Raw genomic sequence first — 13,222 nt, 5'->3', positions numbered from 1 at the left:
AACACCAATTTAGGAAGACAGAGATATGCCATGGATTACATTCACAATGGCCTGTATACTCTCATCTGATTGGCATGCAGAGCCGTGAGGAAGCTGTAACACTGTGTGGCATTTTTAATCACATAAAGATTTCTTCAAAGCTACCAGAGCTTGACTACTGATGCTCTTGCCTTGAGGGAGAGTTGTAAGCTCGTTTGCAGGGAAGACAGACAGACAGACAGACAGAAAGGAAGAGGACAATTGGCTTAAAGCTGATTTTTAACGAGGCAGGCTGTCTCTAGCCTATGCTTTGATACAGAACTTTCCTTCTGACCAGGATTCACTTTAAACGACAGAGGCGACATTTCTCTGTCACTAATCTAATTCTTCATCATAATTGCCTTGGGCAGAGCTCGGTCTGAACAGTGCCGCCCAGTGGCATCATGCAGAAAGATAAGCAGCAATTCTAGGCTTATGGCTTCCATACATCCGCTTCCTTCGGTATGCCCTTTTCAACATGGAAGCTTCACCAGGCAAAATGTGGTAATTTTGACTCTTTGTCTAGGATAGCCTGGACAGACAGGCTGGCCAACACTGCAGCAGCTTTCCAGTGATTTCAAATGTTTCTGCAATGTTGCCACACACACTGCTGAGACAGCCTTCATACATACAGTGTACATATGCAGATACAGTGCATGCTGGATAGCTCAGCCCTGCAGCGCAGGCTCCCAGCCGCATGATACGTGTCCAGTATTTCCACCGCATCAAGCTCTTTGGACATGCGCTACACAGAATGTCCTGCGTGTGGATAAAAACCCCGAATTGTGGTATCGCGGTGTTTGACATAGCTCTAACGCCTCTCTCTCGGAGACGTACAACATCACTCAACAAACGTGTATTGTTAGACCTCACGATGCCATGCCGAGACAAGTGTGTTATTACAGTCTCGTCTTCGTTACATACGGAGAGAAGAGCAGGCTCCGTGTGCCTGGACACCGCGTCAGCAACAGAACCTGTTACGTGCTGCCAAATGAGACCCCAAAATTGAAGATGGAACACGCGCATTCCATCATTCAGCTCATACTCTCTTCACTACAGACTAGTGCTAATTTTTGGCCTAATACACTTTCAAAGCTCTGAAGCAAGCACCAGCTGCGTAAGAAAGAAATACATTCCTCTCATGAAATACGAAGAGGAATGTGTAGCGTTCTGATGCAATATTGAAAATGACGTTCTGTCATTCATCTCACCCTGAAAAAACACATCAGCAGACTGGTGGAGAGGAGGCGATTAATTTTGAAAAAGGGATTAACAGTGCTAAACGCTAGCGGCTTAGTTTACAGATAACTAAGGGGAGACTACACCCCACGCTGCAAACATTTAAGAAGGGTGCGAAACGATTAATGATGACAGAAGGAAAGAGTACTGGAAGTAATGGGATCAAATTAAATACAGGAAAGCTAAAGATAAATATCTGGCAAATAACTGCCATCATGGAAATGTGATCGGACAGCTGGTATCCCCTCATTTAGGATATTTAGAATTAAAACAGCTAAGACATGAGAAAATTTTCTGCACTGAAAAATCTGGCATTACATATATATGTATATACTTACAATATCAAGTGGCTATGTGGGATTTGATGGAAAAATTTATAATTAATAATTTTAATAGGCCATTTTCATGAACACAGCAAAGAATCAGCTTTAGAATTTCAGTTTTCTGCACTAAGTTTTCTCTACACTTTTAAGGCTAATAAGGTACTTAATACAGTTGGTATGAATATTTTCCCTGCAAATGTTGCCTGTACCTGCTGTTCCTTCTTCAATAACTCTCAATGCTGCTGCGTTTATTTCCTCCCCCTACTATTTCACTCTTTTTTCCATTTCCAGTCTTCTCTTTCTCCTCTTCATACCAGTTCATTTACGTGATACCAGGTGACTGATACCTGTACCAGGCACTGCACAAACCCCAGAGAAACACAAAGAAAACGAGGCCGTACACCTGTAGCGGTCAGAAACATGACAACCCCTTCTCACAGTGACCTAACCAGGAGAACAAAGCTCATGCTGTAGACACAGAAAGCTAACAGACGAGTTTTATAAACTTACACTCTTTGAAGCAGCTTGCCACAAAAAAATACCTGTTTCTCTGCAAATTTAGCTGTAGAAGCGGAGGATCTCCTTGCATAAGCCAGGCAGAAATCAATGCGTGCTCCAGAGCTGGCAGTCAGAGAAGATGACCGAAGCAGCTCGGTAGAAGAAATAGATGCTCTGGGAATGGAAATAACTCACCACAGAGGAGATTTGTGAATGGAATCCCAAAGGGACCTCATCTGGACTTTTTCCACACCGCCTCCCAAAGCACCGTAAAATACTACGCTGCCAACACCAAAATACTAAACCATTAAATGCTAAAATACTGTGGCAAACTAATACTGCGCTCATGGGAGGGCTGCACTCGGGTAACTGGAGCACGGCCCCCAGTCCTTCCAAGAGCTGTGCAGAGAGCAGACCGCGGCTGGAGAGCAAGGTCAGTGTCCTGAACGACAGCACGTTATACCCTAACATGCTGTACAGCTGTGCCGGGGATGTCTCGGTATCCCCAACAGCAAAACGAAGATAAAAAATGAAGACGCCCCGGCACACGGGGTGTTGGCGTGAAGACTAATGTGCTCATGTTCTCTCAACACTTTAAAGGCATCATCTGGCTAATAAAAGGTATTGGAAGTGGGTCCTTAGCTAGCTTTTTCCTGTAAGAACCATACATCAGGGTGTAGTGCAGAAGCACAGAAATGCCAGTGTGGAGGTATTACATACCTCATAAAATCAAGGCATTTTGGAGGCAATAAATGGGAATTAATTTATTCTATTTATTTCAAAATAGATGAACGGGGGCAAATGCAGTCAGAATGGACCAAAACGATGACATTTGCAGAGGGATGTGAACTGTGAAATATAGGGCAGAATGAAAGGATGAACTGCAATAGAACAAGGGGGTTTATAAAAAGCGATAAAAATGGGCTCAAATGATTCCCAGGGGTATATTAATTCAGGCCCCTCGAAGCATCAGTTTTCATCACAGACCCCTTAACGCCACGGTTGATATCATTCCTTATAAACCCATTCTCATCCTGAATATGTTTGATTATGACTGCGTTTCATCCTGATCAAGAACTGGTAACAAGCCACACGCTTATTTATAGTCTGGTAAGAAGCAGAGCTGGCAACTTAGACACTTCTATGAAACGGGCTTCACTGTGCGAAGAACGTACCCAAGTGGAGGGAGCGTTGCGACCAGGTAATAGGTAATTGCTGATAGGTGTGTGAATGCTTTCTGTTGAAATACTGGAGGAACTATTAAGAAATCCCATTTATTGTACGGACAGAAGATGGTTCCAACTCACTCCACCCAAGGAAAAAAGCATTTCTACAGATAGGGTTGGGGTACACTAAACCCTTCAAGGGGAGTTTACAGTGTTTATTTTTACATTGTTTAAAGTAGCTTGCCACAAAAAAAAGTATCTGTTTCTCTGCAGATTTAGTGTGGAAGCGGAGGATCTGCTTGGAGACAGACAGAAATGCACGCTCCAGAGCTGGCAGTCAGAGAAGATGACAGAAGCAGCTCAGCAGAAGAAATATAAGCCCTGGCGCATGGAGGTGAAATAACACCTTTATTAGAGTTTATTAACGGTTTTAAGTTCTTTCTCATTAAAGGTGTTTAATATGATTATAACATTGTAATGAACTTCACTTATAGCGACAAGTACTTGTTTCTTCCAGCTGTAAAAAAGCAGAGTACAATTTCATAAAGACTATTTCTAGAACTAAGATTTATAATTATTAAACATTCCTATAAAATGGGAGGAATCAACACTGAATGCCAGATAATCAGTATGCCAAGGGGAGACTGGAACCTGTATTTCATACGGTAACGTTGACAATTCCAGTTACGGCAGGCATCGGACTAAATGAAAGTACCCCCAGAGCTGTGGAAATCAAATTAATTCAGCAGTCAGGCTAGAGGATAAAGAAAAGTGACAATACTCAGTCATAATTTAGAATCAACAGTATTGGAACACAAGGAGGGGAATGCTTCACTAAAGTATATGAAGAAAGAGGGAAAATTAATGGGAAGAAATGAATGCAAAGAAATTAAAAATGTGAACTATTAATCCTCAGACCTTAAATTTAAGAACAGAGCAGCTACACATATACTTGAAGTGCAATGTGAATTATATTTCGTAGTCAACTGAATACCTGGCATAAATGAGCTGTATTTTAAAATGTTTTTTTTATGTTAAAAAAATGGCATTTTTATTTTCTTCTTAAAAAACATGTTTCTTTCCACCTTAACACTAAGCAAGACATCCTATATTTTGTTACGGCAAACAGGTTACATGTTGTATGAACATACTGTTAGCTGTTTTACAAATTTTTTAAAATCTATCATGTCAGTTAGTTCTATCACAGATAACACAGGGCTACAAAACTATCTAAAATCCTAACTAGAACGCCTCTAAAATCCTAACCAGAATGCCAGCCACTGGAAAAGGCTGTTTAACCTCTCACATTATAGCCACAAGCCACCCTAATTACCAGTGACTAATGTGTTGGAGCATTTCCTTTTTCCTTGCTTCAAACACTTTACAAGAGCTGGATTTTAACACTATGCTAAGCACACATCTTTTGAAAAATTACACCCATTACAAGGTCTCAAGACCACCAAGGACAAAGTCCCCTGTATCCGAGCGAAGTCCCCTGTTTTCCCGCTGACGGTTGTCAGGCAGGGCTGGCACAGCACTGGGATCCTAGAGGACGCTTCCTCAGACGGCCGTGGCAGAGGCACATGGCATCAGAAACTCAGCTGAGAGCAGCCTTCATGCAGACAGTGTTTGCAGTGTTTTCCCCAGGGACCGCCGAGCTCCCTGTCAGCTGCAGGGCCCACTCATCGAGGGGCTGAATGCCGTCCTGCAGCACTCACCACGTGTCACGAAAGCTCTACTTCAATTTCAAGGGGTTTTTTTTTTGGTGGGATTTTGGTGTTTTTTTTCTGTTCTTATTATTTAAATAATCTGGCATGTATTTTGGTTATTTTATCTTGGTCTGTTCAGGCACTTTGCGTTTTTGCCCAGTGTTGTATTGGTTGTAGAATATATGCTGTTACATGCGCATTGAGTCTTTCTAAGATTGGCCTTGCATTATTTTTATTCTGAATATTAGCCATCTGGCACTGTGTGCCGCAGTATTTAGTACCACAAATAATAATGAAAAATATGGTAATATCTCATGATACTTTAACGTAAAAATATAAGGCAGAGGGTAAAAAGCTTTGGGCGTATAATCTTAAAGCTGCCAAAGCATGTTGTTCCCTCTGCCCTTGTTTTCCATAAACGATTCTTTGATGGAGACAGCAGTGGTAATAGGAAAGTCATTGGTTAATGCACATTAATGAAACTGCGTTTCTTGTGGTTAATGAACTACAGTCCTGAAGCAAAATGGGTAGGAAAAACTCCAAGATTTATACCTTTCTGTTCAGGTAGATGTGGGCACATCCAAGACACACGAGAAAAAGGGATTTGCCTTCAGATACACCGGAGGGGGCTCTGCCTTTTCCACATCTGTCAAGCCCCGTAGAAATGCTTGAACTTTACACAAAATAGCCTTTTCCTTCTGTCTCCCCACATGAAAATATGATGAGGAGGCTGTTGCATGTTCAGCAAAACTGTTGTCCTCACTGTAGTTAAGTTGCATAACTAGATGGGGCCTAAAAGAGGTGAGAGCTAAACTTTAGTGATTCCGTAGGCTGATGAGAGGTGAATTGCAAGCAAACTCGTACACCTGACTGAGCTTCCAGTGCTTGAGGAGAATCGTTTAAGGATGCTTAGGTTCAAAGGAAGCGAGCATTTTCATGAACATTCATTGTAGAGAACACTTTGCTGGCAAGGTGAGTTTACTTTTACGTATTTCCCTAAGGTTGGACTTATTTCTGAAGATGGGCCAAGCAGTAATTGGGATGGCAAGCCCTATGTGGCCACGTTACATCGCTGCCCTGTCTGCATTAAAACCAACCGTTTTCATCAGCTCTGCTCTCGGTAACCTCCGTTCGCTCCTGGAGCATCCTCTCTACTTGAAGCAGGAGCATAAAGCATAAGGTGCCTCCAGGCACAAGGAGCTGAATGTTTCCTAAGGAAATGAACTCATTTATTGGAACGCTACAAGTAACAACTCCATCAGCAACAAACAGGACTTAACTTCCTTCTGTTTTCGTGCAGCCTGCCCCAACCAGAGACAAGAGCACAACATGAAGGATGGCAATGCTAAACACAATTTGAGTTTCCACCTGTTAACAAAGAGTCCTCGCCAGCTCTGTTGATTCTGCCAGCTTCATCCAGGAGTTTTAGGTGCCAGCCAGCTTGGCCAAAGCAGCAACTAGGTTTGGGCCATGGGATATCCAGAAACATCTACTGCATCTCCGCAGTTCCAGTAGTCTAGCGCACGTGGCAGAGGCGTCCAACCTCAGCTGGGCCACTGCCCGTGAGTAGATCAAATCTATAATGAATCCACAGCGGGTCTGGTTTTCCCAGGCGTGTGCTGGACCAAGGATCAATGCCTGAGCAGTAAATCAGGTGTGCACAGGCTGCGTGGGGCTCACCGCGCACGTGCCGAAATTCTGTGCAGAAATGCAGGAGCCTTCAACGCAGGGAGTCGACACCATCTCCCATCTATTTCATTACCAACACCATCTGTGTCATACTCATCCGCCTGCCCGTGTCCCCTCAATGGGCTAAAGGAGGTAGGAGTGCGGAACGGGCTCGGGGACCCTGACGGTGATACGGCACTGGGAGCTTCAGCTTGGGGGCTGTCAAGGGCCGAAGGGCTCAACAGCTCTGCTGCTGCAGTTGGTCGGGCTGGCTCGGAAGCTGCCGTTCGCCAGATCCGTCCCTCTTTCCTTTGTCTCAGCTTTCTACTTTGACATATCCTGACCCTTCTGCCATCTCCAAGTTCGGTTCTGGCTCACTGCGAATACACCGCACCATTCTTGAGCTTTTTTTGTCATTGATGGTTGGGGTTTTTGTTTCTTTTTTTTCTTTTTTCTTTTTTTTTTCCCCCCTGCTAATACAGTAGCCTCCCCTAAAGTGGCCAAGGTTGTTAGTCCTGCCAAGGAAATGAGAGAACACAGAGCCTTCTGTCCGCAGAGCATTCGTCTTGGCCAAGGCACAAATGTAAGCTTTTATTTCCTCCTGTTCAGAAGCCACCAATAATGAGGTGTTTGGCCGTGGAAACGTGGTAAGAGAAATGCACAATTTAAACAAAGATTGACAATTTGAAGTTGCAATGTTGGGAGGAAGGTGGGGGGGACACGTAGAAATTAGATATGGACTAATTTGGGGGATCAGAGCCTATTAGCAGCACAGTTTTAATGCTGTATGGGCCATGGGAGCCTCAGAGGCTGTCCGCCTCCTGGAACTTTCTGACTTGAATAAGGAGGTTTTTTCACCTCGTGAAGGAGTTGCAAGGGAGGGTTGGGTTTTTTTGGGGTGCAGGGGGTTGAGCAGTGGAGCAAGGAGCATATCAAGGAACAGAGAAGCCTGGATGACTAATCTGGGACCCTCCTCACCTTCCTTCCTTCTAGAGCTCTGTCAGGCACATTGGAAATTTCTCTTGCCCAGGGAGGTGAGCAACAGCCTTGAGTTTCTACTGAGTGTTTCTGAAACATCACCCGTCAGGGCAAAGAGAAGGTATGGACTAAATAGCAGCGCTGCTTCTCCAGCTCCTCTTAGGCAGCACACTGGAAGGGGGATGCAAAGGACAGGGCTGTTGAGGGAGTCTTTCTGCAAGCAGTGGGGTTCACATGGAAAAACTGTTTTGGGTAGGGCTTCCAGGGTTTTTTGACAAAGCTCTAAGGCTTGCCAGGCGTGACAGACAGGAAAGGAGAAATTCAGTATGTGGCAGCTGATGATTCCAGCTTTGTTTCTTCTTCAGGAATTGCTTCAGCCTCAGTAGGAATGAATCGCTGTTTGCAGGCTCAGCATTATTTCCCACAGCACACAGTCAGTTTTGAACTGCACATCAGGACCTAGGAAGGAAGGGAGGAGGAGATAGGGTGAGTCCCTATATTTCATTTCTCCCACTTTTTTTTTGTGAAAGGTTGGAATTATGCCCATCATGAATGAAACTTTTACTTAAGAAGCCATTGTTCTGCTTGGTTTTGTTTTGTTTTTTAGTGGCCTATCTTATAATATTCCATATTCTCTTTGTGCTCTTTGTGTGGACATACTGGAAGTCTATTTTTACTCTCCCGGTGCAGCCAGGCAAAAAGGTAAGAGTCCAAGCACTTTACATTCATTGCAGAACAAAAGCAGAGATGCTAAAGAGAACTCAAAAATCCTTCAGCCTAGTTGGTCTGGACAACTGATCGGATTTCCTAAAGAGATGGAAAGTGACCTGGAGTTCTCCATAAAAACTGCGTAATTTACCGCTCTGAGAATCCTTTACCTCCCCAAAGAGCTTGATTTAAAGCAGAGATGGTGTTAACTTCTAAAGCTGCCTTTTGAGGTGTTCCAGGAGCGGATAGGATTTTTCACGTGGAGGATAACAGGACTGATGATTCTTAACTAACACATTTATAGCGTTGTTGCTCTCTAAGCATTTAACAAGTTGCAAGCCAAATCCTGAGGACCTTCCCTAACCTAGCCTTACTGGAGTCCCCTGAGTAAGGACCTTCAGTTTGGGTTTTCACTCTTCATGGAAGATGGTACAGTGCAGGTGGAAACGGCTGCATTTGCAATGGTAGTGGGGTTTCTTGATCTCTTGAGCCAGATGGTTGTGGTGCGTATGTGAACATTCCGTGTCCCACCGAAGGCCAGCCCTGCCTGCTCTGCCGGGAGCCCTTTGCCGGCTGGAGCAGGCCTCTCCGCAGGGGTGAAGTTTGCTTCCTTTGTCAGGCTCTTTCTTGTGGTAGTGAGGGAGAGAAGAATCATTTTCCGTTTAGACATGCTGAGATTCTGATGTGGCACGCCTGTGGCAGTGCGGACTGGGGCTGGGTGCGCAGCCTGTGGCTTTTAATTTGGTGCTGGGTATACGTGGAGCTCCAGGAGCTCCAGCCCTTGTAGTTCCCTGGGCAGCAGCGTCATGAAAGAGAAACGTAACAATAGACGATGGTAAAGAGAAACTGGAGTTCACTGTGACAAAAGGAGAACGTTTCATGAATAATAGTTAGTTAAGGGTTTGGTATTGTTTTTTTAACGTAGGTGGCTTGTTTTAGGACAAGGGTATGATTTAGTGGTTTGAGCACAGGACAGTCAGAGGCAGGCATTTGTTTCAGTTCTTTTTCTACCAAATATTTACTTTTCCATGCTGCTCGGATTGGTGGATTTTTATTGCATTTTGGTTTACCTCTTTATGAAGTACTCATAGAACACTATGTTTGGAGCAACAGAAGGAGGATGATGTTTGTGTGGCACTCCAAATGTACATGACTGTAACCGGATCCTAATTACAAGAATGTGGATTTATAAATAACAACTAATCCCAGTTTTAGAAATATAAAACTGTGGCTGGGGACAGGTTCTTGCTCACAGGGGAAGCACTTAAAGTGTCCTTATCGCGGTTAGTAATGTTATTCATGAAAAATGGTAATCTAAGGCAGCAGCAGTAGCAATTCCAGTATGTTGTGTTGTGATCCTTAATTTCACTTTTGCATTTCTTATTGATGTATCGCGTAGTATTCTGGCTGTCCAGCACTTACTATCTCTCTTTGTTTTCTTAACAAACACATTTTCACATTAGATTAATCTCATTAGAAGGAGTGGGAGGTAAAAACGTTTCCAAACTTGCCTGTATTTGCAATACTATCTCTGCTACCTGTGGGTAACTGCTGCTCTCGTGACTTCTGCTTCTAGTACCATATGTCCTATGCTGACAAAGAACGCTACGAAAATGAAGAAAGGCCGGAAGTGCAGAGGCAAATTCTCGCCGAAATTGCAAGGAAGTTGCCGGTGTACACCAGAACGGGGAATGGAGGTCAGCTAAGCAGAGAGCTTTGCGTCCCTAAATCTAATCAAGCAGGCTGAAGTGGCATAATCCAGCTGATACTGCTGACCCGCAGGGCGTTCCTAGTGCCCCTGCATGCGCTGAGTAACTCTTGTGCGAATAGTCTTACTGCCTTTTCTCTCAGGTTTTATGTTTGGGAAAACAAAGAAGCCTTGAACGCTTGGGTTCATCTTCAGGGGGTACCAGGTGCTGCCTTTGAGAAGCAATACGTTACCCTGTGTATTTACAGTTCAAAAGCCTACTTATGTTGTCTGCGTTTCGTACTAGTAATAGAATGACAAAATCTGTAGTCGTTTTTACTTGAAGTGGAGTCTAGCTTGGACATGCAGGACATAATTCTGTGAAGAGATTTTTGGACCTTGTTCTGTGATTAAATGCATACTGCGCTCCTTTCAAAGCTAGAGAGAAATCCGTGCTCATATTGGAGGCTCTGACCTGTTCATTTCTGTCAGCCAAGCCAAAGAATTCTGAAGTAAAGAGCTGCTATACAGGCAATTATCAAAATGGAATGTATGTAAAGTCTGAGTAAATGTGGAAGCCAGAGGGAAGTGTACAGTTCTGTTTTATTGCTTTTAAGCTGTTGTATGCTTTGCAGTGAGGATTGTTCCCCGCATCTGCAAGTCTCCGGAAGAATTATGAGCGTTGCTTATCTGATGATGACCTGGCAGCAAAAATCAGCTGCAAATGGTCTCCTCTTTTGAAGTGACGGAGGAAAGAATATGAATAGTTAGGAACTGAGCGGAATATTAACTAACATGTGAAAAAAACCACTTTTCTATTACTTGGTCTTAATGTGTCTGTAATTTCAGGTGTTCGATTCTGTGATCGATGCCAGCTGATAAAACCTGACCGTTGTCACCATTGTTCCGTTTGTGCTATGTAAGTTACTGGATTGTTTTTCCCTGCAGTGAACATAGTCACCGCTAAGTTATGTGAACGGGCCGGTCCTTCACATGTCTTGCACACATAAAGGTACCCACGTACCTCTGGCCCAGCTGCAGCCGACAGCGTGTGTTGGTGTGCGACAGCACTGGCATTTGCATTTCTGCTCTTTGTGGCCCTGAAGTGTTTGCAGTTCCCACACCTACAAGTGCGTCAGCAGCGTTAAGGTGCTAGAAAACATGGCATCTAGTGACAATTAACTGACTAACCTAGGCAGGTCAAAATAAAGTGTGATTTTGACTTTTCTTTTATTTTTGTTCTTTTTTTTTTAATATTCCAGGCCTTTACCTGTGGTGTTTTGCAAAAGTTTTAAGCCCTCTAGGGCAGAAATCATTTTCATTTCCTTTTATCTTGCAGAGTACCGAGGACATTGGTTGATCTTGAAAAAGTAATAAATGTTCCTTCTTAAAATGATACCTGCCTACCTTAAAAAATTCCAAGAGACAGTATCATCTTGAGTCTGTGTCATGTAGAAATCTCACAAAAACCAGAGGCTGTTGCTATTGATCTGCAGTTGGCAATGAAGTATGAAATAAAAATCTTCAATTTTTCTTTTTTGTCCCTTTGCAGATGTGTGCTAAAAATGGATCATCACTGTCCATGGTATGTTCTAGATATTGGTTTGTAGTGTTTTGAAAAGAGAGGCTGTTTAAATCTATTTCTTCCACAGAATAGTGCCTGTATGCCTCTTTCATTTTAGACCGTGCATCTCTCCGTGTTGGGAAATGTATAAAATCATTACACTTTGAAATTGCCTGAGATGTTTGATCTTTTGAAAGACAGAGCATTCATGTTCCATAAGCTACGTGTGAAAAAGCTGTTGTATCGATATAACTTAAAACCCAACTGCTAATTCACCCTTTGGCCATTATTCAAGTTTTAAAGGGGCTTCAACTTCACCTTTAATTTGGGCTGTATGATCATTTTGGCATGCAGTTGGTGGTTGCTTTCAATAATAATATTTGCACGCAGATTGTTTCCGAAATGATGCCTGCCACCTGTGCATGGCCAGAGAGTTTGTGTAGAATGGTGCACGGATGAATTAAGCTTTACACTTTTTGAGAATTGCTGCCACTAAATTTCTTAAACTCCCTCTGCTTTTTTAAAAAGGAAGATTTCAGAAATCAGAAGCAACACAACCATTTCCCCAGCTGAACCTCCCTGGTAATCCTAAATTGTCGAGGATTTTTCAAACCCGAGTTTTGAGACAAACCCCTACGATTTTTTCTGCGTTCCCTTGTTCCTTTTTAGAGTTGTCCTGTGCGTGGAGAATGCTAATCACATCTGGGTTTATTTGTTTTGTGTGTAAACAAACAAGCAGCAGTGAATCTGGCTCCTGAGTTTTGCAAATGAAGGCAGGAACACAGAAATCCCCGATCTGATTACCTTGGCAGACAAGAAAGAGACACTGAGTAGTTGGAGCCTGCCTCCGTGACAAATTTACCGGTGGTACCAACTTTAAACTAGATCCCCAAAATATGAACTGTCCTTTTGCTTGGCATAGCAAGAAGTCTTCAAGTGAAAAGCCGGAAGACTTTAGTCACGTTTCATTTTGACCACTAAGGGGAGCTCTTTATTGACGAAATTGTGTGGCACCATCAAGAGGCTTAAGAAAAGCAAAGAAAATGGTAGGATTCCTTGTGTTACCACCGTGTGCTGTACATATCCTGATTTCAACTTTGCTTTTGTCCTCTAGGGTGAATAACTGCATTGGATTTTCTAACTACAAATTCTTTCTACTGTTCTTAGCCTATGCTTTGCTGTATTGCTTGTATATTGCTGCAACAGTCTTCAAGTATTTCATTAAGTATTGGACAGTAAGTTGTGAAATCTGGTGACTTTTTCATATCCTATGAGTCTGGTGGGGTTTAGTCACTCTTGTTCCTTTTTTGCTTTCAGTCAATGGAGGGTCTGCATTTCTTCCCTAAGGTGTTCTCCTGTGCCCTTTTCTGAGTATAACTCCCGTTAGGTGTCTGGAATGCACAAAGCGAGGCGCCAGTAGACTTTGGGAACTTCAAGTTGTGGCGTTAGCTTCTGGCAGCGAAGTTACAGCCTTTTCCTGTTCTTGTGTTTGCATGTATGTATCTCAGAGTCTTTGGCAACTTACCACAAGTTTCTCAGTTTGGAAAACTCGCGTGTCCTTCAAAAGAAGACACCCTTCACGGAAGGACAGCCCAGGACTGCTGTTTACAGAAATGTTCTGGTGCCTTTTCAATAGACATTAGGGTATACCATGACTCACACCC

General features: G+C 43.3%; 1 protein-coding gene across 1 annotated transcript; it reads left to right on the top strand.

Annotated features, from left to right (window-relative positions):
• Positions 1–8,203: 8,203 nt before the first annotated feature.
• LOC142415075 (palmitoyltransferase ZDHHC15-like) lies at positions 8,204–12,939 on the top strand. The gene is made up of 5 exons (XM_075513069.1): positions 8,204–8,301; positions 9,884–10,004; positions 10,844–10,913; positions 11,547–11,579; positions 12,673–12,939. Exons 2-5 carry the CDS (start codon positions 9,890–9,892, stop codon positions 12,812–12,814), a joined length of 360 nt encoding a protein of 119 aa, XP_075369184.1. The 5' UTR covers positions 8,204–8,301; positions 9,884–9,889; the 3' UTR covers positions 12,815–12,939.
• Positions 12,940–13,222: the final 283 nt, after the last annotated feature.

Source organism: Mycteria americana, chromosome 10, assembly GCF_035582795.1.
Source record: "Mycteria americana isolate JAX WOST 10 ecotype Jacksonville Zoo and Gardens chromosome 10, USCA_MyAme_1.0, whole genome shotgun sequence".
Classification (NCBI taxonomy): domain Eukaryota; kingdom Metazoa; phylum Chordata; class Aves; order Ciconiiformes; family Ciconiidae; genus Mycteria; species Mycteria americana.
The sequence above is the reverse complement of the archived record's forward strand: the minus strand, read 5'-3'. Positions and strand labels throughout refer to the sequence as shown.